The 23,809-nt window shown below is 33.4% G+C and overlaps 2 protein-coding genes across 5 annotated transcripts in view; both read left to right on the top strand.

The window, feature by feature from the left end:
* Window positions 1-1,425: 1,425 nt before the first annotated feature.
* On the top strand, window positions 1,426-10,097 carry LOC131849656 (ethanolaminephosphotransferase 1-like). The gene is made up of 5 exons (XM_059199769.1): window positions 1,426-1,489; window positions 5,024-5,092; window positions 6,391-6,547; window positions 9,258-9,366; window positions 9,912-10,097. The coding sequence occupies exons 1-5, from the start codon at window positions 1,426-1,428 to the stop codon at window positions 10,095-10,097; spliced, it is 585 nt and encodes a 194-aa protein (XP_059055752.1).
* A 1,770-nt stretch (window positions 10,098-11,867) lies between these two features.
* The window catches only part of LOC131849581 (eyes absent homolog 2), a 59,854-nt gene continuing 47,912 nt past the window's right edge, over window positions 11,868-23,809 (top strand). For 2 of the 4 annotated variants that reach the window (XM_059199679.1, XM_059199676.1), the window contains exons 1-2: window positions 11,868-12,038; window positions 13,039-15,184. The gene's annotated coding sequence lies outside the window, so the exon portion shown is untranslated. The remainder of the gene's footprint in view (window positions 12,039-13,038; window positions 15,185-23,809) is intronic. The other 2 variants (XM_059199678.1, XM_059199677.1) reach the window with 2 other exon arrangements.

The following is a 23,809-nucleotide window of genomic DNA, read 5'->3' as shown; positions in this document are numbered from 1 at the left end:
GATATAGCTTATACATCATAATAACACATTGGCTATAAATTAAAAAGAGATTACGTATATAGGGCGAGATATAATGATAAATGTCAAGTAAGTGCAATGCAGACGTAAGTTGCAAGGATAAGCTAGTATTATATAATGTTTTACATTAATTAATTCTATTAAATAACTGTAGATAGATGATTCCATTTTAAATTATCTCAAAAACATGCACATAAACAATAAATAAATGTATACACAGATACTTTGCAAAACGATAATATTATCTCCATGATATGCTTGCTTGTACCACTGATAAGAGAATATTACAAGCTTGTAGTGGTAGATTACTACGATAATGTTGTAATATAATAAAAGCATAGATCATATCGCAATTTTTTAATATGATTTGTCTACATTTTTAAGAAAATTGTGTAATCACATTCACCGAGGAACTGACTGCATTTGTAGATGAAAGTTAAAATTAAAAATGTCTTTAGGTAGGTCTTTTACAGACGCTTATGATATGTCAAATCTACCATCAGTTCGGAATGATTTCGAGATAAAAAGAATGGACTGAAACTCAGCTCATATTCTTTTCAAATAAATGTTATACAATGACAATAGTACATCGGTAATGTAGCACCCGCCTGCGCTAACGGTATACGCCGGCGGGGCACCAGTGGATGATGATAAGATGAGGGTTAGGTAAGGTCAGTTAGCCTATCATAGCAAAAACACTTAGCCGCGTTCAATTAACCGTTTTTTTTTATTAATAATGGGATTGCGCTTTACCATCAGATGAGGTAAGACACCTCATCTGATGGTAAATGATGGCAAGACCCAGGATGTAGCGCGCTTACCCAGAAGATATCTATTCACCATAGACTTGAAGAATCCGGGGTTGTATTTCTCCGGGAACACAAGGTAATTTTCTAAGGTCCGCATGTTTACTATGTTTAAATTTACAAAAGATATTTATTTAAATATCAGCTGTATTGTTCCCAAAACACGCTCTGCTTAGCTTTGAACTAGAGGGCGCTGTGTAAATTGTCTTGGGCATATTATTATTACATATAGACGTTTGTCATTTACCATCAGATGCGTCGTCAGTATATGGTCCATTCTAGATATTCTTAAAATTTACAATAACAATATTAATTCCAGCTACTATTGCCACTGTGCCAGTGTGTGATCGATTACATGTAACTGTGCCTCGTCGAGTTAGCCAATGAGGATAAATCTATTTTTATAGGCCATACAAAATGTGACCATACGTTACGCTTTGGGTGGGACAGTACCGCTTACAGACATATTATAGGTACCATTATCCTTAACTAAAGAAAAAGTGTTTTTCTTTTCACACATTAGTGTAGGATGATTAGGTATTGATAAGATAAGCAAGAGGTCAAGCCAGGTAGATAGCAAAATCACTAGGATTTAACAACGATGGTTTTTACTGGATACCGCGTGGAGTCGACCTTAGGATCAAATACAGCCAAGACCTATTTGTGTAAGTAAAACAAGCTTCATGTGAAAAAATATACAATGAAAAATACACTGTTAAAGGGTGTACAACCTGAAAAGTAATATATGTATGATAAATTATTATTACTATATTTCGAACTTCAAAATTGTTTTTTCAGGAAACTGTATTACTATATTGCAGTTTTATGAAAATATTCATGCAATAAATTTTCCAAAATAATTTAATACAATATTTTAAGATTCAAAATTGACTTTTAGGAAACGAAATCACTCTAATTCATGAGAATAAGAAACTCTAGTTCATGAGAATATCAGAGAGAGAATAAACTCTAGTTTATGAGAATATCCACGCAGCTATAAGACTTGTGGCTTGGTCCTTTACTAGTCAGCCTATTCTCATATTTTAGTTCTTTAGGCGTCTCACTTTTATAAGACAAATAAATGGTCACATTAGCCATACATCATACTGACACTTGCATCGCTTGACACAATTAGTGTACGAGTTAATTTGTGTTGCATACAATGTGCAAAATTACAGAACTACGTCTAAATTTTATATCCTACTGGAATGGTAAACAAGTGTATGTACTGCTTGATGATAAATAGTAATAATTATATACATTTTTTTTAATGGATGATAATGGTAGAGTCACCCGCTTGCGCTAACAGTTTACGATGGCGGGACACAAGTGGAGAATGATAGGATGAGCATGCGGTCAAGTCAGTTGGCCCAATTTGTGATAATTTTCTGGTGAATTTACCACGATGGTTTCCAGGGAACCACGTGGAGCTCAACCTGACATGGTACATTGGTAGCCAAGGGGTGATCGGACCACATTACTAAAAATTCCCTTCCCCAACGGATATCACGTTATCATGTGATGTTCGTGATACCACTCATGCATTGTCAATACGAAGGACTAAGAAGTTATGCTTCTTATCTTGTAATTTTGCTACCTTATCTCTACTCTATTCTACCTACAAACGAAACACAGCTGTTTGGCGGCTGAACTATATGATGCTGATGATTCTTTACAAAATCTACCTAAATAAATGTTATTAGATCTTTAATACATGTAATAATTTTAATTTTAAAAGTTTGTTTAACAACTGCATATCGTTGTATTATTGTAAAATTATATTAAACCTATATTTATCTGTTAAAAATACAACACTTATAGGCGTCAAAGAATATTATTTAAAAGTAATTACTATTATTTTATTAATAAATAAACTTATGTAAAGAATTTCTTTGATTGTAAAAAATATTATCAATTAAATAACTTGATAAGTGGTATTCAAAACAATTCATGGTCAATTATTTAAACATTTTTACCTTTACGCGCCTGCCGGATGCAGACAGCAATAAATCGATAAATGAAATTATCGAGAGAATTAAAAATGCGTGGCCCCGGGTCTTGGCACCGGGCCATGTGATATCAGGAGAGATAAGCTTATCATACGAAACAGAAGTAATTTAAAGCTGAGTGGACGCATGCGCTACCGTTTAAATATAATTAAAGATATTACAAAATGAAGGCTACATATTTTGGAATAGTAAAAGAAATATCTTCTATATCTCTCCATTTACTTCTCTGTCACATTACGGATAGGCGAAAAGAAGTGGAGAGAGAGTAAGAAATATAAAATTTAGTATAATAGTAGAGAAATATAAAAAAGTACGAGTACAGAAGGAGGAGGAAAGGGAGTAGATGGATTAGAACTTTGAATACTGGAGCGTGGTACCATGCCTCTAATGATTCGCTCTATCCGGTCCGGAGACTCCACTTCCCACGTCCCGTGACAAGAAGACGTTCCAACACCCAACACCACAACTGGATTTCAATTCCTGTAAACGAAATGTAAATATACAATAGTGAATAAATACAGTTTTGTGTTTTAAATATAGATAGATAAAAATTTTATTTAGGTTAAAGGCACACATACAAATATAGAATCTCATTCCGTCAGACACACCGACAAAATTCATAATTTTAACTGGTACTGTAATATTAATTTTATGAGTAATAAAAAAAACTAAATAAAAAGTAACTGTAAAGATTCTAAGCATCTATACATATATACTATACATGTAACTATCATAGATAAGATTTTTCTATTTAATATGTCAAAAAATTACATGAATAATTAAAACTTATATTAAAGATTACTTTGTGAGTGAGTATTTTAATTAAACTAAGGTACAATAAATATAATTACAATTAAATCAGTAAATTAGTGATCAAAATACTATACTATACTATACTGGCTTACCTCCATAATTATAAAGTTTGTAAAATCGACTTTTAAGCATTTAACATTAACGTTGATTTTCCATAATCTGTAACTTATGAGTGTATTCCATCGGACCGTCCAAAATGTCGTGTGTAACTGGTTTTACTCTACCTTACATTACTTTTATCTTGTAGTTACAATCGATGAGCATTTTACTACTAAAACCACAAGTAACGTTTGACGCAGACGATCGTGTGTGAAAACAATAACATTAAAAATACATACAGATATTTAGAAAAACAAAGTTCAGTTTTTGTGTATTGTACATTTAATTTAATAACAACCGTATGCGCTAAGTGTAAGGTTTAAACTAACATGACAATGTTATATGGAATGTTATTCATATTCAATATTTCTGTATTCTAATTTCAATAGTTTTGTGTTCGACTACATCGTGCCCTAAGGTCGTGTCCTAATGATTTTTAGTAATATACAGTGCCCGTATAGGTAAAAATAAAAATGTTTAATTATAAATATTTGAGTCAAAAACATTTAAAGGGATTGGACAAATATAAGGTAAGTAATTTATATTAATCTGACCCCTCTGATCGATCCCCCGTCCAATTAGAAAGGGGATTGAAGTTACGATGGCCTGAGCCGAGATTCGAACCCCTAGTGGTGCCCTCAGATTAAAGTCGTATCCGTTAGGCAGGAGTTGGCTTTCAGTCGCTCCATAACTCTTTTCGCGGGATGCACTCTCCCTCTATCGTCTGGTGAAGCTGTAAAGGCCAGTTGCGGTCAACAGCATTACAGTAATCTGCGGACAACAGAGTAGAACGAAGATAATGAATCTGTTTGATCTAATAGTAGTTTTAGGCGTCCATAGACTACCCATTTAACATGTCGTATGCTTGTTTGCAATTACTGTAGTATAAAAAAAGGTTTTATATAAATCTCTACTATAAGAAGTAGGGAAGTATTTCTGCCCCCAAGCAGTTTATTTTAACAGTATTTTGGTTGAAAGGTGAGATAGGCAGTGAAATTACACATTTCGAAGGACTAAGGTGTTATGCCTCCGAAGGCATAACACCTTAGTCCTTCGAAATGTATCCTATGAGTGATGTCAATGGGGTCACACGATGTCAGTAGTGCTGTTCATGTATATAGACGACGGTATTTTTTTTTTATGGATGATAATGAAATGGTGCTACTGCGGGCACTAACAATATATAAGTATTGGCTGGCAAACCTTTGACTTGAAATATACTCTTTTAATGACCCCATGCAGAGCAATAATACCTATTATTGTGCAAATTATTTTCAGTACAGTGCCATAGACACGAGTCCACTCAGCAATTATGTGATGCATCCGTTTTGGAATTTTTCTGTCAAGGTAAGCAAATAGTAAAATCAATCCAGAAAGTAAAGTACTTATTTATTTAATCCATTATTATTTGAATATATTTAATCTATACAAATAATAAAAAATGAAGTTTATATTCGTAATTTCACATGTTTTAAAACGCACTTTTTTTTGTTCCAGCTTATACCAAAATGGATAGCACCAAACTTACTAACATTTGCAGGTTTTGTATGTATGGTCATAAATGTAATCATACTGTCAATATACGACTACAAATTTCACGCATCAGGCGGGTCCGACCTCAGGATAATAAGTAATGGTGAAAATGGCTTGCCACACTGGATTTATCCTGTCTGTAGCCTTTTGATATTCCTAGCTTATAATTTGGGTATGTATTGAATTTAATGCAATAATTATGTGTTGAATTTGAAATTCCGTGTAAGTTTTATTGGTATGAGAAGAAATTTGGGTTGATCTACTGGAAAACGGAAAACATTACAAGTTAATTTTGTGAAACTGGTTTTAAAAATTGTTGCTGTAAGTTATATATAGTACTGTTAAAATAGCTAATTAGTTGATGGTTCACGTGTTCATGTGTGTAGTTAACTGTCATCATTTACTATCAGGCTGTCATCTTGTTTGCTATAACTATAAAAATGTTATTAAATTAATTAAATTTAACTTGAGTGTATTATATTAATGCATGCAGATTGTAGCACGAGGACGGACATATCTATCTATCTTTTATCTCAAAAAACGCAGATAAAGTCACGGGTAACAATTAGCACGCTTTACATTATAGTACCTATACAAACTGAATGTAGACAAATTCAGGTGATACAGCCCACGAAGGAGGATGAGGTTTGGAGGTTTAAGTCACTCCAGTTTAACTGTATTTTATAATTTAACAAATAGTCCAATATTACAAAGTTTAACTAAATGATTATGGTTACAATATCAAGCGTAAGCAAAGCAATTCGGTGACAGAATCTGTTACAGAGCAATGTATAACATAGAGGCAATATATTGTTACACACACACACACACACAGGGTAATCAATTACTAGTGATATAAAATACACTTACATTGTAGAATGAACTTCCTGCCGAGGTTTTCTCACGAGACTACAGCATGGGGTTTTTCAAGAAGGGTATATTAAGGTTTCTTAAGGGTTGGCAACGCGCACGTGAGAACCCCGGTGTCTCAGGCTACGATAACCATTTACCATCAGATGGTACATCCATCTATGCATGTTTACCATGTAGCATAAAAAATAACAAAAAAATAAAATACACTAAATATATTCTGATATTATATGAATTTGCAGACGGTATCGATGGCAAGCAGGCGCGCCGCATCGGCGTGTCAGGCCCCCTGGGTGAGATGTTCGACCACGGGTTGGATTCCTACATAGTGTTCTTGATACCCTACTGTCTCGTGTCTTTATTTGGTAGAGACCACATCTTCTCCCTACCTACCATCAGGTAAATCTGAAGGTAGGCTGTAAAAAGTTGACTGCGTAGGTAACGTAAACACAAATTTCAGCCGCACAACAACTTACTTTGTAAAATAATAATAATCTTAGGACAATTCACACAGCGTCATCTAGTCCCAAGTTAAATTAACTAAAGCCTGTGTTATGGGTACTAGTATCATTAGTATACTAATAAACAAATATAATCATGATTACACATGATTGTGCCGAGCGAGGAATCGAACCTGCGACTATCGGAAGGAATGCGGTGTGCTAAACCGTTAGATTACCCGTTATATAGGTAACTGTTTGCACTTATAGCTGGGCGAATATCCGCATAATGTTGTTTTTTACTTAATAATACAAATGGATTTAACAGTGACATATATATGAAAAATAAAAAATGTATCTGTAAAAATTATAAATAGACTTTTGTTTGTTGAATTTGCAATGAAAAATAATGCGCAAAGTTAACGCTACAGTTGCGTTACTTTCATTGCAAGTCAAAGTCAAAATATATAAAACATTTTTTGTCACTTAAGTACATAAATAATAAATGTATTTTCATCTCTCCTCTCTCCTTTTTACACCTATATCTCCTCCTACCTCCACTCCTATCTCTCCTCTCCTCTTACATCCATTAAGAAGAACTAGCAACTCAACTAGATTGTTTAACATCAGTTTTTTAACTCCGCATTTCGAGGAAGGTGGTTGATTGTCAGTCATGTCATGTTGAGTTCCATGCGGTTTCTCTGGAATCCATCCTGGTATATTGAAATTTGCCGAGATTGGCAAAATAACATTATTTCATGCTCATCTTATTCTCCTTCACTGAAGCCCCGCCTGCGTAGACCAATGGCACTAGCGAGTGCACCATTCCATTATAATCTATTAAAAAACATCACATTTAGGTATCTATATACGCCATGCTAGCTGTGCCCGCGGTTTTACTCGCGTGAAATTTATAACCTATATGTTATTCTGATGTATAAGCTATATTACCGTAAAGTTTCATCAAAATCCGTTGAGTAGTTTCTGCGTGAAAGAGTAACAAACATCCATCCATACTCACAAAGTTTCGTGTTTACAATATTTACAAGATATAATGTATTGAAAATTCCATTACTTATTACTTATCGTGTGTACTAGTAAACAAATACAATAGTTAATATTGTTTTAACATACATATAGTGTTTGAATATTCATAACACTTAAGATGAGCGAGGCGACAGGCCAAGATAAGAATGTAAAACAAGTGCCGACCCCAAATAATAGGAAATTTTAGTTAGGACGCTGATAACCAAAGTGTACGATATGACATACTAGTTATGTTTATATATATTTTAAAGAAGCAGATTTTTCCACACTTTTTTTTTAACTACTCTAATGCTGTTGGCCGCAGCTGGCCTTTACAGCTTCACAAGACGATAGGGGGCGAGTGCAGATGGCACTCCAAACCCACGGAAGGACTTATGGAGCGGCTGAAGGCCAACTCCCGCCTGACAGATACGACTTTAGTCTGAGGGTACCGCTAGGGGTTCGAACCTCGGTCAGGGCGACGTAATATTAATCCCCGTTTGAACTGGACGGGGGATCGATCGGAGGGGTTTTCCACACTAATATGAAAGTAGGTCTGAAAGTATATCTACCTATTTGCAACAATTACAAGGTCGGAGGGATTTAAATAAAATTGGACATTAGGACATGATGTATTTTTTATTAACGAAGGCTCTGTGGTCTAGCTATTTAATACAGCCCTTACCTCAGATGGTCGCAGGTTCAATTCCTCGCACGGTATAAACAATTGTATTCAAGAGTATGATTGTTGTTACTGGTCGTGGTAGTTTCTAAGTATATTATGTATGTATTTACAAGAAAAAATATTAAAGTACTACACAACTAAAAGATTTAAATATATCTATTAGTTGTGTAGTACCAAAACCTAAAATTTCTGCTTAACTAGGGACTAGATAATGCTGTAGGTAAATGTCCTGTGTTTTGGTTGTATTTTATTTAAAGTAATATCTGTCGCTTTCTTGCGACATCCTTTTGACCTATTTCTTCTTATTATTATCCTGTATCTGTATTACTATGTTTTTTTTTAAATTACTTATTATACTTATTAATTCTACTTATTATATTTATTATTATTATTATTTATTTAATCCGGATTACATCCATATTGTGTTAGTAAAAACTTATAAAACTATGTTAGTAACTTATAATATACAGATACGGAGATATATTTAATTCATGTATCTGTGTCCACCTCCAGAAGCACTGGGTCCGCAATGCAACGATATCCAGTGCCTCTGGAGCGGATAATCAGGCATACTCGCAACAGTTGCTAGGATGCTGTTTGTCCTCCCCCGAATTCTAGACATCAGTGATGCAGCTCTTTTACGCATTGTGGCTTGAAATCCATCTACCCGCGCTGCTGCAAACATCTCTGATGCGCTACAGAACCGAGGGAGCTCCAACAACATCCTAAACCCATTATTATACTGTACACGAAGAGCGTTGTATGCCCTCTGCGTATACCCAAACTATAGGCCGCACTTGTAAATATTTGTTATGATTATTAATTGTTGATAATGGAATAGTGCACCCGCCTGCGCTAATGGTACAGGTACTGATAAGATGAGCAAGAGTTCAGCTCAGTTACAGTTTTGTACAAATTCATCGTTATCATAACAATATTAAATAATAACTCCTTTCAGAGGTTTCTTGTTATGTGTGAGCATCACACTAAACTTCTACACGAGTCACTGTGAAAAGTACAGTACGGGCACCCTGTACCTACCCTGGGGGTACGACCTGAGTATGTGGGTAAGTACATATATAAAGTTTAACTAAAATAGTACATAATAAATTAAAACATCGACGAGAGGAAAAGAAATCTTATTATTAAAATAGTAGAGTTTTTTTCACAGTTATAGTATAGATATATAATATATATTTTAAATATAAAATAACTTATCCTACAATCGTCCAAATTTTCCACTTAAGGATATCGAATTAAATAAAACATGTTATTTTTTTGAAAATATTCCTATCGGAATAAGTATTTTTGATAATGATGACTATTGGCAATTCTGATGATAAGTGGTAACCGTCACCGTATACATGAAAGTAAGGACATCACGTTATCATGTGTGATAGCTTCCATGTGATGCCATTCTGAAGGACTAGGAAATCAGAAGACAAGAGAAATACAACTAATAAAATATGCGGACGGATGAAATAGTTACGATATAGGTACTTACGCAGAAGACTGATAAATTAAGCCCCGGTTAAATGAATAGAGATTATTACTTAATATCAGGATCGATTACTGCTCTGGTAAACCAAATTAAAAAGAGCTTTATTTCCAGGTAGCAACCATCATTTTTCTAGTGCCCTACTGGCTTGGTGCTGGCGTGTACAAATTCTACGTGTATGGAGATATCACTTTCGTCCAAGTGCTGGAGGTCCTCATTCACGCTACCGGCCTCTTCACAACTCTACCAGTCGCTGTTTACAACGTTTATTTGTACGTATTTCTAGAAAGTAGAACTTAAGTCATCAGTTTTGTTATTTTTTTCTTTACTGAGGTAGCCTATATATGTATTTGTATAATATTATGATTTACTGGCGTTGTGGCTTAGTGGTTTGCTACCCTGAATTACACCCTGTCAGGAGTTCAAATCTGTCTGACACAAATATATAAACTTTGTATGTTAATTTATACTCGTATTTCTGACTGACTCTCCGATCCGATGTCTCTGACTGATCTGTCTGACTCTGTGATAATAGTTGTGATAATGCGGTTTTGTTTTGTATATTATAAATATGAAATAGCATCTGTCTGGCTATCACAGTTTTACGACCAAAACGGTTGAATCCATCTTAATTACTTTGATGATTTGGCATGAAAATAGACTGTATTATGATGACGGATATAGATGACGTTTTTTTTTAATAATATCCTGGGAGGGGATGAAAAATAGGAAATGAAAGTTTGTAAAAACGGAAAGCAGCTAGTAAATTATATTCTATTCATATTTATTCATTTATATTTCTTAAATTTTCTAAATGATCTTTACTAGTACTGTACTACTGTTTGCAAAGATATTTTTTTCTTTTACTTAATCTCTGGCAGTTCTCTAGTAATGTGCCTTTATGTATTGTTTTTATTTTTTTATTAAATAAATATTCAGTCTGTTGTAAATAATAATCTACTTCATTTCAGACATAGAAAAACACAGAAATCTAAGAAACTAACCATTGTGCAAGCCTTCAAGCCAATATGGTCCATGTTGATGATGAACGTCATAATAATGACGTGGGCTATCTATTCACCACATGACGTCATAACACGTGACCCGAGGGCGTTCTTTCTATTATACGGAACATTATTTAGTAATATATCTGTGAGTATTGAATGAACCGTCGTCTCTTGTGGAACAAAATAGGGAATTGTATTATATCAATTTGTTTAAAATTTAAGATATTGTCTACAACCAAATTGACTTTTATTGTGACTTTCTTTAATGAGACTATTGGAATTCTATATCTATATTAATACATGATGATAAATTTTGTACTCTTTTTTACGAAAATAGTGCAAACGGAGGAGTATGTAATTTCGCACACTTATAGTTTAAATAAAGAATAAATAATAATATTTAAAAAAATACATTATGCACACCGCAAATGTATTTTTTTAAATATTATTATTTTTGAAGTCTGTGGTCAATTTGAGAATAGATTAATTATAGATATAGATTAAATATTATATAGATAGAATATTGTTGTCTTTAATATTATTTTTGTATAGACTTACTGAATGTGATACACAACCATAATAAATTCATTTATTATGGATATATTGGACGCCAATGGGATGTCAGTTTATTTGCCATTTAACTAATATTATAATGGGATTGTTAGTAATGTGGACTAATGAACCCATTACTAGCAATGTACCATGTCAATTGACCTCCACACGGTTCCCCCTGGAAACTATCGTGATAAATTCTTGGTGAATTTGTCACGATGGGCTAACTGACTTGACCTCATGCACATCTTATCATTCTCCACTGGTGCCCCGCCAGCGCAAACCGTTAGCGCAGGCGGGTGCACCATTCCATTATAATCCACAAACAAAAAATGGATGACTCTTTCACGCAAAAACTACTAAACGGATTTTGATGATAATTTCCAGTAATATAGCTTATGCATCAGAATAACATAGGCTATATTTATTATTGAAATTTAACGAGGGTGAAACCATCGCTAGTATTAAAAAAAAAAGAAATTAACAAATATATTTTCATCCACAGAGTCGTTTAATAGTGGCAACTATGAGCAGTGAGAGATGTGAGTCTGTCTGTTGGCTGACGTACCCACTGCTGGTCAGCACGGTCCTATCACTCAGTCTACCATCAGTCGAGATTATGTTGTTGTATAGTCTTACTCTACTGACAGTCGGCGCGCACGTGCATTATGGGATATGTGTGGTAATTAGCTTTATATATTACTACTAAAATACACATATAAAATATGTTATTGAAATATAATATTTGACGGCCTCAGTGGTCTAGCGGTTTAGTATACTGCTTTACTTTTGATGGCAGCGAGTTCGATTCCTCGCACGGTGGATACATTTGTATTCATGAGTATGATTGTTTGTATCGGTCTGTGTGTTTTCTATGTATATTATGTATGTATTTACAAAGAAATATATAACTTAGTTATATCAGTTGTCCAGTACACATAACACAAGCTCTACTTACTGTGGGACTAGATGGCGGTGTGATAATTGTCCAGGGTTATTTTGATTGCCGAATATCAAAATATCTTCATTCATATAGCTGTAAAAGCATAATGTATGATAAGTCAAATCTACTGTCAGTTTTGAAAGTAGTTTCTTTTTTTTTCGGACTACTCTAATGCTGTTGGCCGCAGCTGGCCTTTACAGCTTCACCGGACGTTAGGGGGCGAGTGTAGATGGCACTCCAAACCCGCGGAAGGACTTATGGAGCGGCTGAAAGCCAGCTCCTGCCTGACGGATACGACTTTAATCTGAGGGCACCACTAGGGGTTCGAACCTCGGCTCAGGGTCGGAATTTCGATCCCCGTTTGAATTGGACGGGGGATCGATCGGAGGGGTGCTCAGGGGCGCCGGTATGGAGCCCGTATTTGAGGTCGTCGTCTTCGCCGGCGAGGACGGTGTCGTGTGTGTGTGTAAATGTGTGGTCGGGGTGGTTTGAAAGTAGTTCGAGCCAAGAAGAACAAGAAAACTCGCCCTCGCTCTCTTTAAATACCATTGTACATCATTACAATTATTAAAACTTAGAATTAGGTTTATAATAAACAAAATTAATCGAGAAAACGGCGGATACGATGAATTATATGAAAGTCAAACCTGCGAAATAAAAATGAGAAATGAGGCACTGTGTTAAAGTGTTGTGTTAAAATTATTAAATAAAAAATATTGATTACAATTTATTGTTTCAGGTCAAACAAATATGCGGTTACCTAAACATCGAATGTTTCACAGTTCCTAGACATAAAATTAAGTAAATTAAATTATTAAACATATATATTTGAAGTGTTTTTAATATGGATGGTGTTTTTCATTACAGCACGGATGTAGAGTCTGTACCAACACGTCTGCGTGGTTTTTTTTTTGTACCACAATTGTGCCAATGAATATACGGCCTATCTGATGGTAAACGGTTACCTCTGCCTCATTTATTTCTGCCACTGTAGGTGGTACTATGTCAAGCAGCTTATTTTGTAAACTATGTTTGTTATTACAAAGAAATATTATGCTTTGAAGCAGGTAGATTTCTATAAAATAGCAGTATAAATAAATATGATTTAAACAATATTTTAAACATATATTTTTTAACAGGATATATACATATATGTATTTTGTACATATACAAAAAGATTTATTAAGCGCATACAGTTGTCCGAAGAACCAATATAAAAGGAAGCAATATTCAATATTATTTCAAATTAATTCAATTATAGAATAGAAAATCATGTATTCAAATATACTTAATTTAAGTACTTTTGTATATTCATAGTTAGGTATCATTGTTTTAATCTACCGCTCATTTGGGAAGCTGTCTGAAAGAAGAACGATTAAGAAACTCGTGTGTTGCTCTTTATTCTTGTAGTAATCCTTGTAACTTTACATTTCCAATTCGAAACGTGCGAATCTCATGAAAAATTACTTTTTATTTTAAAACTTTTTACTTTATAAAACAATGAAATTTATGAGTAGAAGGATGTCTGTTCAGATGAATTATAAAGAGGAATTGCTCTACATGTTTTATGCGTATTGAAAATCTTCAGTAATCGAACTTCTCTTGAATATAAAATTCTAGCATACAAAAGAACATGTTTTATATTGTCAGTATCTTTTTAATAATACATTTTAAAATACTTATATAGATAAAGTTCTATAAAGAAACTAACCAACTCCACAATTGTGGTTTTGCTATATAAATTACTTCTTGATCCAACCTTAATACCTAGGGGTATAAAAATTTGTCTATACACTAATCATGCGACAAAATTTCACAAAAATCTGTTAAGACGTTTCGGAGAAGTTGGATAACAAAATATTGTGACAAATGTGATATGTATATATTATTTTTCCAATTCAACTGTACTTTTTGTTTTTGTATGTTACGTGTAACTTTTTACGGGTTACAATGATAGTATTTACGTAAATTTACATGTAAATAATCTGTATGAAAAATTATTTGTAGAATATACCTACCTACCTTTATACACAAGAAACTAAATGTATCTATATCTCCTAAAATATGAATGCACTTACCTGCCTACAAATATATCTGTCCTGTTACATCCAGGTATGAAAATATGACACCACCGTACAATCTAATTCACAAAATATTACGTAATTCAATACAGAATAGCAAAAAATGAGCAATAGTGATATCGCTTTGCGAAAAGCTGCGCCGCCTTCTCTATACATAGAAGCGAGACAGATATACTAGCATAACGTGTTACCCAACTCCGTCTTTAAATTATACGTTCTCATAGCCTTGTAGCTGGCGAGATATTTTGAAAAAGATCCCAAATGCCATTACGCGTTATTGCAGTTTAAACTTTATTGCATTGCTATTTCAAGTTGATATTGATTGTTGGATGACAGCTTTGTGGCGTTTTGGTTATGATACGAAATTCAGTAATGGGGGGTGCGCGACATGGACACCAAAGTCGGGGTTTAGAATTTCAGTACAGCTTCGGATAGCTGCGAAGCGCTGCTTTGTTCGTCGTTCAATTGTTTACCGATTTTTTTTTAATTTCCCTACGCGGCTATTATTCCACATTTGAAATTTTAAAACCGGATTCTAACGAACTCACTTACGACGATTATGAATGGAACTTCTCAAAGTTCTGATCGATTGTGACTTTTCAAAATATTGTGCTCAAAGTGTTTTGTGACAAAATTTGCATTTATTTTTTACTGTGTTTCCTTTTGAAGAAGTTATTAGTAAATTTTAGGTAAGTGTGGTGCTTGTAAAAGAATGAAAATTAACAGTTGAATTAAATCATTGTGGTGGTGTGGATTAAACTATGGCATGTTGGTTAATTGAACAAGAGCATGCATTTGGAGTAGGTACATAAAAAAATTGCATTCTTTTAATAAAAATATAGCGGACCTGTGAGTCTATATATGTATTTACATTACAGTTTTCTTCCCTTTGTTAAGTTATTACTTAATTTAACTAATTTCTTAGAGTTTTCTCTACTTAATTGCACATTTATTATCATTTATTAAAAATGAATCTATAGTTTAATAAATATAAAATATCTCATTAAGATATGAATTCATGAGTAAGAATATGTATATTTGTCTGTATGTTCATCTACCTCATTTGAAATTAAGATAAGTTAAATTTAAAAGCTTTCTTTATGCTCAGTGTTGATAAATATCGAAATGGTTATACAGGTAGACCCGTTAGTTATAAAACTATGATATTCTATGAAGACGATAGTTTATACCAAGTGATAAATTAATTATTATATATATAAATCTTAACAGTAATTTTTATATTTACCTTATAAATATAAAGATAATTCATACTAAAATAATATTATAATTCAAAAGATTGTCTGTCTATCTGTCCGTAACTTTTTCACGGCTAAACGGCTGAATGAATCTTCATAAAATTTAATATGAATAAATTCTATTACAAGAACGAATGTAGTCTATAAGTGATAGTCTTATGTTTATATTGTTTATAGTTTAGAATAATTAAAAATAAATGTAATCTATATTACATTTTACATTTTTTCATAAAGTTGATTTAAAACATAGATTTTCGTTTGATCACAAACATCTATCGCTTGCAACACAGAAGTGCATTTAATATAATTATTTGTTCTTACATATATCTCTTTCTCAAATAAAAGTATCTAAAGACCTTTATAATATCTACATTTAAAGTGTCTTATAAGAACCTCTCCCGGGTTTTATTCGTTGAAATAAATGTCGGTAAATGATCTGATAGCCCGGCAAATGGAAAATAATGATAACAATCTTTAAGGTGAACGGCATTGGGATTTAAAAATACCTTCTTAACTAATGTTATATATTTAACAGAAAAATACTTCACTGTCTTCCTTTTGTCCTAGTACATCTATCACATAATATATCAAACTAAACTCTCTACTAGATCCACATTCTTTTCAAATGTTAAATAATATAGAATCTTTCATTTTTACACTGACACCAAATCTTTTTGTAAAATGTATTATCTAATATAATATAAAAGTACTTTTTATCTATGATAATAAAATGAGCACTTATTAGACCGTAAAATCACCCCATAGATCACAGCAGGACACGTGCATACACTAATTGAGGTTGTCCATATAATTAATTTATGTTTACTTGCCACTTCCTTTGTGTTATGATATCCTAGTAGCTATTTAATTACATTATTATTGCAATTTATGATGGTAAAAATTAATAATCAATGTATGAAGTACCTATTATTACTTAATTTTTAAATAAAAATATCCTATATTATTAATTAAAAAAACTAATTATAAATTATATAAAATAATAGTTACTTTTCTAAAATCGTAAGTAATAGTAGTATATTTATTTAAAAAAACATTCCACAATGTACAAAGCTTGTTTTATTTGAAAGAAAAAAGTTGCTCTTTCGTTCTAACTAAGAAACTAGTTCGAAAGAAAGCGACAACCGTTTAATAATTAGGTTTTATATTTCGATAAATAAAGGGGGATATTATACCAGAATTATGTATCCTTTTACTTTTGTAATTCATCTGTTCTGTAAGTTCGATATAAACTCTCCGTCGCCAATAAGACCTCTAAAGAGATATCCGTACAAATTCTTATTAGATATCTATTAATTTGAAAATTAAAATTAAAAATGAAATTGAAATTTGAAAATTAATTTATATACTAAATTATGTCATTAATAAATTAACCGACTTATTCATAAATGCGTTAGGAAAGTTTAGTAAACCTATATTAGCTGTAGGGTTTTATAGTCTTTTTATTGAGCTATTTTCTTAGTTTGAAATATAAAATATATCATTTTTTTACAATACATTAGCTGAGCACACAACTACATACTTAGTTACCGTAGTATTCGTAGAGCAGTAGTTTATATATTTTTGTTTAAAGCCCTAAACCAATTACAATTACATTAGTAAATACCGCACCCAAATTGGTTAAGTTGTTCCGAGATTTGCAAACAGAGATAAATTCTAACTTTGTCTTTTGGTAAATTAGGGCGATAATGTCACCTGATAATATATTTTATCCCGTAGGTATATACTGTCTGTACATGAGAGCATGTACAGACAGTATTTACAAAAAATATGCATTTAAGTATTTATATCAGATTTCTAGTAGGTATACATAATACAAGCTCTGCTTAGTTTGACGTTGCTTTGCTGTATAAATTGCCCCGGGTCATTATTAATATTAATTTCATATCAATTTACGGAACTGTAGGTACATCTTATTCTATGTTGGTAGTAGATGTGAATCCGTTTGAATAAGTAGAAAGAGCCTTGAGAAACAGACATTTGATAATCAAATGTCATGAAAGAATTTGAAATAATAATTTCAAGTTTCTTGGCACAGTTTCAAATGTATAAACTATTTCCCGCCATGACCGCTGCATCCTACATAAATAATAATGTATATAAATACATATATATATATATTACAAACTATGTTGACGCTCATTTCTTTAATGGTAAATATTGTTAGCATATATTATTATATATAAGAAGAAATAGGTCTGGAAGAGCTTCTGCATCTCTATCTATGTATCATATACCATCTACATCATACTTACTTGACATTTAACATATTCAGCCTATGCACAACCACATTGTGGAATCACCTTCCAGCAATGGTATTTCCGAACCGATACGATATTGAAACCTTCAAAAAAAGAGCTTATTCCTTTTTAAAAGGCCGACAACGTACTTCCAATTCCCCTGGTGTTGCGGGTGCTCATGGGCGGCGGTAATCACTTACCATCAGGTGAGCCGCATGCTCGTTTGTCCCCTGCTATAAAAAAAAGTATTATTCTGATATATAAGCTATGTTACTGTAAAGTTTCATTAAGATCCATTTTTGCATGAAAGAGTAACAAACGTCCGTCCATCCTCACAAACTCGCGTTTATAATACTAGTAAGATAAATTAGAACAAACTAGTCACTTGTAGGGTTACTATGGACACTAACTCCGATCCTACAGTACTGGTTGCGTATTTAGATAATTTATGCTCTTAAATTATACACAAGCAATATATTAAATTCATATTGTTTCAAAATAAATAGTTTCGATTAAGTATGTTTCAAAAACAGTAGTTCTTCAAAAAAGAATAGGATTGCAATTGATATTGAGATTACTCTCCTGAATACTGCGGATAGAATGGCAACCGTCGCCTATGAACTGCTGGTACTGCTACTCAAAAAATAATTTTAATAAGCATCAGGAGGATGATAAGATAAAAATACCGCTAGTGTCAGAGAAGAATCACGGAATACGATTAGTATGAGGGATTACTCAGGTCAGTTAGCACAGAAAATTCATCAGGAATATACCACAATGACGTTGAAAGCGGACCACGCTGACCTCCATTAGGTTGACCTCTCTGACATAGAGTACATTACCAGCAATGAGACTACTGGTCCCATAACTAACTATCCCCACCCCCTATATATTAGAAGCATATTCACAGCTTAGGTACCTTTAACCACTTTTAACATAAACACAGACAGACGATCAACAATAAAGTACCGTTGAACATTTCGGATTAGGAAAACATAAGTGCCAAAGTAAATATCCGTTGCGATGCAAAGAACGAACAGCAATTCTACAACTATTTAAAAATGTTTATAAAGTGCGGCACATCGTATTTTGGAAATCGTTAGTCGTAGAAATGTTAAAATTATAACTTGCGAATCAAAACACTGGTTCGTTCGTAGTTTCAAGCGATGATCAATAGTGACCGCCCAGTGGCCGAAATTCGACCGTAATGCATTTAATTTTAAAGTTTATTATTTAGTAAGGTTCTTTTGTCAAAGAGTAGGTAGAGATATATATTATTCCCCACAATCATTGCATTTTTTTTTAATAACGGAGAGGTCTATAGGGATATTGTTATCATAAACCTTAAACATTAGGTTCATAGGTAGGATTTTGTTGTCAAGTTGTCATTGTAGTTTTTTTCTTTTACATGATTGAAACAACTAAAAAAAAACAGCTTGCTAACCAAACTGTTGGAAGAAGTGAGGGATGATAGGATGAGCATGAAGACTTGTCAGTTTGCTCATTATAGCAAATTTTTCAGTAGCTGATGACGATGGTTTCCAGTAGGACCGAATGGAGATCGACCTGACCAAATATATTGCTAGGAATGGGCTACTATCCTCTTTAGTAAAAATCTCATATATTATGTCTTTGGAATCAAGATGCCTTCTAAAGACAGTTCTTAAGGGTTAAATGTTAAAACAAAGAGGTTCCATGTGATTGAGCAGCGAGGCGTGCTTGGTGGCGGATTCTGCGAATTTCTTATAGTAGATTGTCTGGCAGGCTTGCGTCGGGATTACTTAGCCCGCTCGACCGTGCCACTTGGGGTTGATAGGGAGGGACACTGCTAGTTACACGCTTGTCGACAAAATCACAAATCCACATAGAATTTTACTATCTAGTATTACCTACTTATTTTTACGCGTGTACTTAGATTTGCAGATTGCAATCTTGATGGTGATCAAACGACGACAATAAATATCAGTAATGCAACCAATACGACAAAATCTTTTATTTGATTATTTAATAGATTAGTAATTTTTTTCTTAAAACTAAATATTTTCCTCTATGAGAGGTACTTTCTTTGACTTTCTGTAACTTATATACATATTTATTTTATAACACATACTGTGGAATATTTCCTTATTATGCCTTCAGACACTTTAGGTAAAAAACGTGCATTTATTTTTGTGTTAAGATAAATAGACAGTTTTAGCCTTGTTACGAATTAATTATATGTAAATAATGTAGTAGTCGGATCTGTCTACTAGTTAGCTTTTCAGAACTAGAAGGCTGAATGGATACTAAAGAAATTTGATATGTATATATAATACACTACACTTTGATCTTAGTTAATCAAGCAGAGGTGAAATATGCGTTGTAAGTTTGTACTGACAGTCTCGAGTAAATGTAGTTATCAAGTATAAAAAAGTGACCAATTTTTCACAAATTCGACTGCAAGGGCAGGTATTTTTATCTTACATAACTCGCCACCAACAATTGCAAGGTTAGCTATATTCTAGATTAAAAAGTGAGATGTGGCAGTGAAATTACAAAGAACAGAGGCAAGATAGCGTAGTTCTCATGAATGGCAACGCGTGAGAATGATCACTGACTTCACAATATATTTTGTGACGGCGTGATGATGTTTATATGCTAGTATATAGGCCACGGTTACCGTACATACAGTAGATATAGATTTAATAATATAGATATTCAGTCGGAAGTTTTAATTTAAATATGAGGCACAAATATCTATCTATCTATCTAATATTTATAAAAAAGTTAATAATAGACGTAATTTCCCAATTAGCAAATATATAGAATTATAATAATTTAAGAAAATGTGTATTTTGCCACTTTTAGCATATATTGAAATATTTACGTTTCAACAACAGATCAAAAAAATACTTTGTTAACAGCTCAATAATATAAAATGGCAAAATAATTAAATTATCAAAACCTTAATTCTTATTATAAGAAACCCGTCTTCAAAGTTTCCTATTGTAGGTGTCAATGGGTTAATTTATCGACATTTTTATTATCGATAGATCAATGAATTATTCGACAATGTCAACTATCAGTACTTTCACATCACTACACAGCTCGTGCCCGTAAAAAGAGGACATAGCACACTTCATTAATAAAAGGTTAAATAATATCGAAGACGCCATTTTGTTAGCACGCTGGCCGTATAAGGTTACGTCTGCTGGGTAATCACTTACTGACGAGTTAAACTGGTAATAGTAGTCATTCGCAGGCAGGAGCTAGGTTCTCGACTGTACGACGGACGAGTAAATTCATCTACACTACATCCATATAAACATTTGTTACCCTGTCACACTAACATTACAGTAATGTTGTTTAAAAATGTTTGGAATGTCCATGCTGTTATTGTGACAGAATAAGAAAATATTTTATTGGTTTTTATGTTAGAATAGTTATAACTTGACGGAAATAAGGCGTGATCGTTGACTATATGTATAATATGTATATGTATATATAGAGTATGATATCCACAGTACTATGGATATCATATAATACAACATATTGCATTAATAATTAAATAATTTTAAAACATAAAACATACAAAACTACATATTAAAAGATCAAATAAATAACTTTGGTACAAATAATTAACACAGTGCCATCTAGTCCCACGGTAAGCAGAGCTTGTGTTATGGGTACTAGACAGAAATACCTAGATACATGTACAGAAAATACCCAGACCGATACAAACAATCGTATACATGAATAGAAATATTTGCACCATGCGAGGAATCGAACCCGTGACCATCGGAAGTAAAACTGTGCTAAACCGCTAAACCACCGGGGCGAAATTAAAATTTTTAGAATGATGTTATAGATTTTAAAAACAAAAAATATTACAATAAACTTTCTTGGAGTTTCTTCTAGTACGAATAGCTGACCGAACTGCATCGTAGGGATGAAAATAAATTGTTGTAAGTACTATAAGATACCACAAGTAACAAAATATGTCCTACAAGAAGAACTAACATTGACTTTGAAAAGATTCTGGTTATCGAAATGGGTTGGTTTTGAAATCGATATTGTAAAGTCTTGAGTCTGCTGATAAAAAAATAAAACGAAAATTATATTTACTGCATTATTTATGTTTATTATTATTTTAATGCTAAGTTATTAAAAAATATTTAAATTACTGTTTAGTAATTTCCTTCTAGAATTTGGTAATGTCCCTAAAGTGGTTAAATAGTAGTTACCGCATTACTTGATCCCTCAGTTTTCGCTCAGTCACTATAAAACAAAATTATTTTCTCATTGATTTAAATGAACACCTAATCAGATTCAATTTGAGAAACATACGAGTAGCGTTTGAATAAAACCTATACTGAAAATAAAATAAAATCATTTACGATACGATCAGAACATATTAATGACTTTTGGCCGCCGCTTCGCTCGCGTTAATTTATCCCCTTAGGGGTGGAATTTATCAAAATCCTTTCTTAAGGAATGCTTACGTCATAGTAGCTTTATGCATACAAAGTCTCAGCCCGATCGGTTTAAAATTGACAAAGTTTCACACAAACCTTCATCCCTTATTTTATCCCCTTGGGGGTAGATTAATCAAAATCCTTTCTTAGCGGATGCCTACGTCATAACATCTACCTGCATGCCAAATTTCAGTCCGATCCGTCCAGTGGTTTGGGCTGTGCGTTGATAGATCACTATGTCAGTCACCTTTGAGTTTAGATTTTATTTAGATTATTTTTTATTTTATAAACACATTTAGGTATGGGGCTGTTCAAGTATTACGTAAGCAGATTTATCACAATTATTTACCCCCCATCCCCCTTGTCAGCAAAAGTAAGCAAAGCTCTTACCCCCTCCCCCCATGCTTACGTAAACATTTCTAAATTAATGTATTGTTTTTTTAGCAAAGACAATGTGAGGGTTGCCATTCGTGTAAAAAAGTAAATTACGACCGATGACGTAATCATCATACAGACTCCCCCACCCCCATGTCATCCAAAATAAGCAAAGAAAAGAGCCCCCGCCCCCCTATAGTGCTTACGTAATACTTGAACGGCCCCTATAGTAATGGATGTAGAAGAGCGGGATGTACCAGACACAGACATTGCTATGCTTACTAGATAATCCTAACACTGTATTGTTGAAATCACATTCTTTTTTAAACATAAACATTTTATTTATTTTTCTCCTTACTTGGTAAAAGTCATTGAAATTACAAGGATGCATTTATTCCTTCGGTATAGCGACGCATCATATGTAAAGGTGTCTTGCGTGTTGCTGTTTTTTTGTTAATGAATGAATACGGGACCTACGCTAATGGTTTACGCTGGCAGGGCACCAGTGATGGATAATAAGATGAACATGAGGTCAGGTAGCCCATCGTAATATATTCCTGGTGAATTTGCAATTGGAATCACATGAAGTTCAACCTGACTTAGTACGTTACTATAGATGGAGTAATTAGTTTATATTACTAACAATCCCCTGTCCGTCGATATTGTGATTAGTCTCCAGAATAGAACTGCAGATCGAAAATGTTAACCGTCGTCGGTGGAGGACGATAAGATAAATATACAGCCACTGTCAGAGAAGAATCGCGGAATGCGATTTGTATGAGGGGTTTTTTTATGGATGATAATGGAATGGAGCTTCCGCCTGCGCTAACGGTTTACGCTGGCGGAGCACCAGTGGAGGATGATAAGATGAGGTCAGGTCAGTTAGCCCATCGTGATAAATTCACCGGGAATTTATCACGATAGTTTCCAGGGGGAACCGCGTGGAGGTCAACCTGACATGGTACATTGCTAGCAATGGGGTCATGAGTCCACATTACTAACAATCCCCTTTCCCCCCTGTATGAGGGTTAACTCAGGTCAGTAAACTCAGAAAATTCATCAGGAATATACCACAATGACTTTCGA

Source organism: Achroia grisella, unplaced genomic scaffold (assembly GCF_030625045.1).
Source record: "Achroia grisella isolate CSIRO2021 unplaced genomic scaffold, CSIRO_AGI_Agris_v1 utg660, whole genome shotgun sequence".
Lineage (NCBI taxonomy): Eukaryota > Metazoa > Arthropoda > Insecta > Lepidoptera > Pyralidae > Achroia > Achroia grisella.
Note: the sequence above shows the minus strand (reverse complement) of the source record. Positions and strands in the feature narration are given on the sequence as shown.